Here is a 4,101-nt window from a genome sequence, read left to right on the forward strand (position 1 = left end):
TCAGATATGAAAAAGTAGAGCCATCAAATTAGTAGAGCAGTGGTGTCAGATCTCTTTGTAAACTCTGATGTATATATCTAACTTTTACTTCTTGGCTTTTTTTATCTTGAAAATAATAATTCATGGATTTTTTCATTTGTCTTGTCAAATATGTGGGCCAAATACAAAAAAAAGAACAGGTTATCACAAGGACAAAAAAGTTTTGACTGTATTTGTATCACACATCTTATATGATGTTCTAAATGGTAATTTATATTTTATATTCTCTCCGTTTTAAAAAGAATGACTTCCCACTTTTTTAATTTATTTCAAAAAGAATGACCTCTTTTTTCTTGGTAACATTTTAAAATCAGCTTTTCATGTAGCGGTGACATGTTTAAGGTTACAAGATCAAAGGATAATTTTGTACATTTAACCTAACTTTAGTTTAGGACCACAGGATACAAAAATCTTCTTTATACTCTTAAACTCCGTACGAAGTCAAACCAGGTCATTCTTTGTGAAACGGAGAAATTATATGATATTTAACATGCATTTTACTATATGGAATGTATGTGTGTGGTTGTTTAATTTATATTGTTTATTTCTACATATATAAAGTTGGAGGACTTAGATATGAGTTGAAACTAATTTAAAGGGCATAATTCTGTATTGTGCATAAATTTTAAAGAGCCAAAAGTCTTGTATATCGTTAGTGTTAATATATATCGTTCATATTAGTCGTTCATCTAAGTTAAATTCAAACATACCTCCCTTTTTTAGGGGGTGAGAAGCGATGTCAGACTAAAAAAATCTAGCAATCATCAAATCTATCTGAAAAGGAGGTGATAGATTCAGTCATACCTTCTATTATAACTATTTTGTTACGATTTTACTTCGATCACTAATTTTACTTTCGAGATCCCAATCCTTGCTAATATTTATATTTAGATTAAAATCTTCTTAAAATTTAGCTTTTGAAAATTTAAGATTAAGACAACTTACCTGTTACGATATATATAAAAAAATGATAGTGTAAAAATTATTTATTCATCTTTATCAAACTTCAATTCAATTGTTTGAGCATTTTACCTAGTATAGTATTTCATAAGACAAATACAAGCTGCCAAATATCTGGCCTGGTGGGGGAGGATATGATGGACTCAATTATTAGTTTTAGTGAAAATTGACTTCGATTTGAAATAGACGGATTCAAAATTTAAAGTTTGTGAGATTCTCATAAGCATGATTACTCTCTATTAGGCCTATATCTCATATTAATGTTCACATTTTATATTTCCAATCCTAAATGGTTATTTAGTTTACTTATTGATTTTGATTATTTTTATTTCATAAGCCAACTTTGGTTGATAACTGAGTTAGACTTTTACATGTCCATCTCTTTAATTATCATAATATCCAAAATAAAATGTTTTTAGACCTCTATATTATATTAACTACACTTCAAAATAAATTTTCGGACAATTTTCACCTTATAAACTATTTCTCGGAGTTAAGTTAAATTGATCAAAGGTCCATTTCTAGTGGTTCAACGTCAGTCAATGATACGAGTGTTATCGAACTCTATAAATATGCATGAAAAAATGAAGTAAAGAATAAAAGTAGAGCAAATACTCCCTATAGTTCGTATTAAATGAATTATTTTGGGGTATGACATATTGGTCAAGAAAAATAATTAAGGATATAAATCAAAAGCTATTTTTTATTATTATCTTTTTAGTTATTCTAAAACTATTTTTATGTAAACTGTAAAGTAATTAAGAAATTCCTTAAAATAATGTATAAATATGGAAGAAAAGTTTCAATAATTTTTGAATAATTCATAATTTATTTTTTAATAATCTACTGAAATGAACTAGAAAAATTACGTAAAAAGAGAAAAACAAAAGAGAACTCAACGAATGGATAATTTAGCACACTTGAAAAACAACATACTTTATTAATAATATGGTTGGATATTACAATAGTCCACAAGCTTTATTTTACATGTAATAACATGTAAAGAAGCTTTAAAGGACAAATTTACTTTTGATATAATGGATAAATAATGATATACTCTTGTTTAAGTACTTTTACAAAATACTCTCACAAAAAAATAGAAACTACAAAAGTACATAATAATATTTAACATTTTGATCACATTCTTATATAGTTCATGCAAGAGATAATAGCAAGAACTATATATATTGATCAATAATTAATGACCACCACCAATGCCTCCACCACCACCAAATCCACCACCACCTCCTATACCTCCGCCAACGCCTCCACCTGCACCACCACCAAAGCCACCTCCGGCACCTCCTCCACCACCAATGCCACCACCTCCACCACCACCAAATCCTCCGCCTCCACCTCCACCTAGACCACCTCCGGCTCCTCCACCTCCACCAAAACCACCTCCAGCACCACCACCAGCACCACCACCTAATCCTCCTCCACCACCAGCACCACCACCAAATCCACCTCCTCCACCAAGTCCTCCTCCGGCACCACCACCTACTCCTCCACCAGCTCCACCACCACCACCTAGTCCTCCTCCAGCTCCACCACCACCTCCTAGTCCACCACCACCACCAAGTCCACCACCTTTACCTAAACCACCACCTCCTCCTAATCCACCACCACCTCCTAATCCACCACCTTTACCTAAACCACCACCTCCTCCTAATCCACCTCCACCACCTAAACCACCACCTCCTCCTAATCCACCTCCACCACCTAATCCACCTCCACCACCAAACCGCTTCCCAAACTTTCTATGCCCAAATAGGAGCTTCTCATCTCCAACTCCATTAACATCAGCATACACAACACAATCAACAAACAACACAAGCAAAATCAAATATCCACCAAGAGAAAAACATGATAACCCCATAATTATGTATTATACTAGTTCAACTTTGAAACCCTAGATCACATGCAAAAATGTACACTATCCCTATCCAATTATATAGTAGCAAAAAATAACTAATCTTTTTTACACAAAATTAAATCACATGGTAGGTCCAGATAAAACTCAACTGTCATCTTCTTTTTACTTAAATGCATGTTTGCTTTATGATTGGTCTATATATTTAATTCTTCCAACTGCCCTCCTCCAATACACGGACACAAATTTACAAAGTCACAAAGAAAACACAATTATCATAATTAGTGTCTTTGGTTGTGAGAGATTATTTGACTTTTAGGGTGTCTCATTAAATTCTTGATCTATATATCCATATTAATGGTGTTTAATTAGTTGATTCTTTGCCTATATTGATTAGCAATTATTTTTTATACGTCCATATTAGTTTGCGCACCATCTACCTAAGTAGCGAGTAATTAACCATATCGATCAAATTTAAATTCTTATTGCTATAGTCGATTGTTTTTAATAGACTTTTTTGCGGTGTTTTGAGGTTAGGTCTTTGTTCCACTCCTTTTTTGTAATTTTTAGTGAAGATGAATGGGCGATGACACAGTCCGAGAGATAAAAAATTTATATATATAGTATAATACATAAATATGTCTTTTAACGTGGCTGTAGTTGACATCTATTTCTTCCAACTTTGAGACTGTACAAAATTGAATAAATAGGCACACACGTATCTTATGTGGCATAATACAACTAGGACGCGTACAAATTGTCATGTAGGATGCATGTACGATGCCACGTAGGATAAATGTTTCAATCTGTTCAATTTTAAACAATAAGTGTCTACTTATACATACGTTAAGTTAAATGACATCGATATCAACTAAAGCCAAGTTAAATGACTCGTTTATGTATTATGCGAAAAAAACAAAACCATATCGATTAAAGTTGAAACAGATACAAAGAAATTATCCATAAATTTTGTTTATTGATCAACATATATCGAGTTCTATGTCAAAATCAAGCAGTTGATCCCACTAAAGCTATGTTGACTTTATTGAGGGTTCAGCTGGAACTATAAGAAGTAAGATAAAGTGTCTTTCTCCGCAACCATCCCACATGCCTCATGTATTTCATAATTTTAATTTACTTTATTGATCGCTAGGCCAGACTAAACTATTAATTATTAGTTGATATCCATGTAGGCCATTCATTCTTAATGGCTTTGAACTTTGTATTGA

At 32.6% G+C, this 4,101-nt stretch overlaps 1 protein-coding gene across 1 annotated transcript; it reads right to left on the bottom strand.

Annotated features, from left to right (window-relative positions):
• Positions 1-1,909: 1,909 nt before the first annotated feature.
• LOC114075090 (glycine-rich cell wall structural protein-like) lies at positions 1,910-2,951 on the bottom strand. Its single transcript, XM_027913345.1, has one exon. It carries the CDS (start codon positions 2,876-2,878, stop codon positions 2,198-2,200), a length of 681 nt encoding a protein of 226 aa, XP_027769146.1. The 5' UTR covers positions 2,879-2,951; the 3' UTR covers positions 1,910-2,197.
• Positions 2,952-4,101: the final 1,150 nt, after the last annotated feature.

This window comes from Solanum pennellii, chromosome 12 (genome assembly GCF_001406875.1).
Source record: "Solanum pennellii chromosome 12, SPENNV200".
NCBI classification, from domain to species: domain Eukaryota; kingdom Viridiplantae; phylum Streptophyta; class Magnoliopsida; order Solanales; family Solanaceae; genus Solanum; species Solanum pennellii.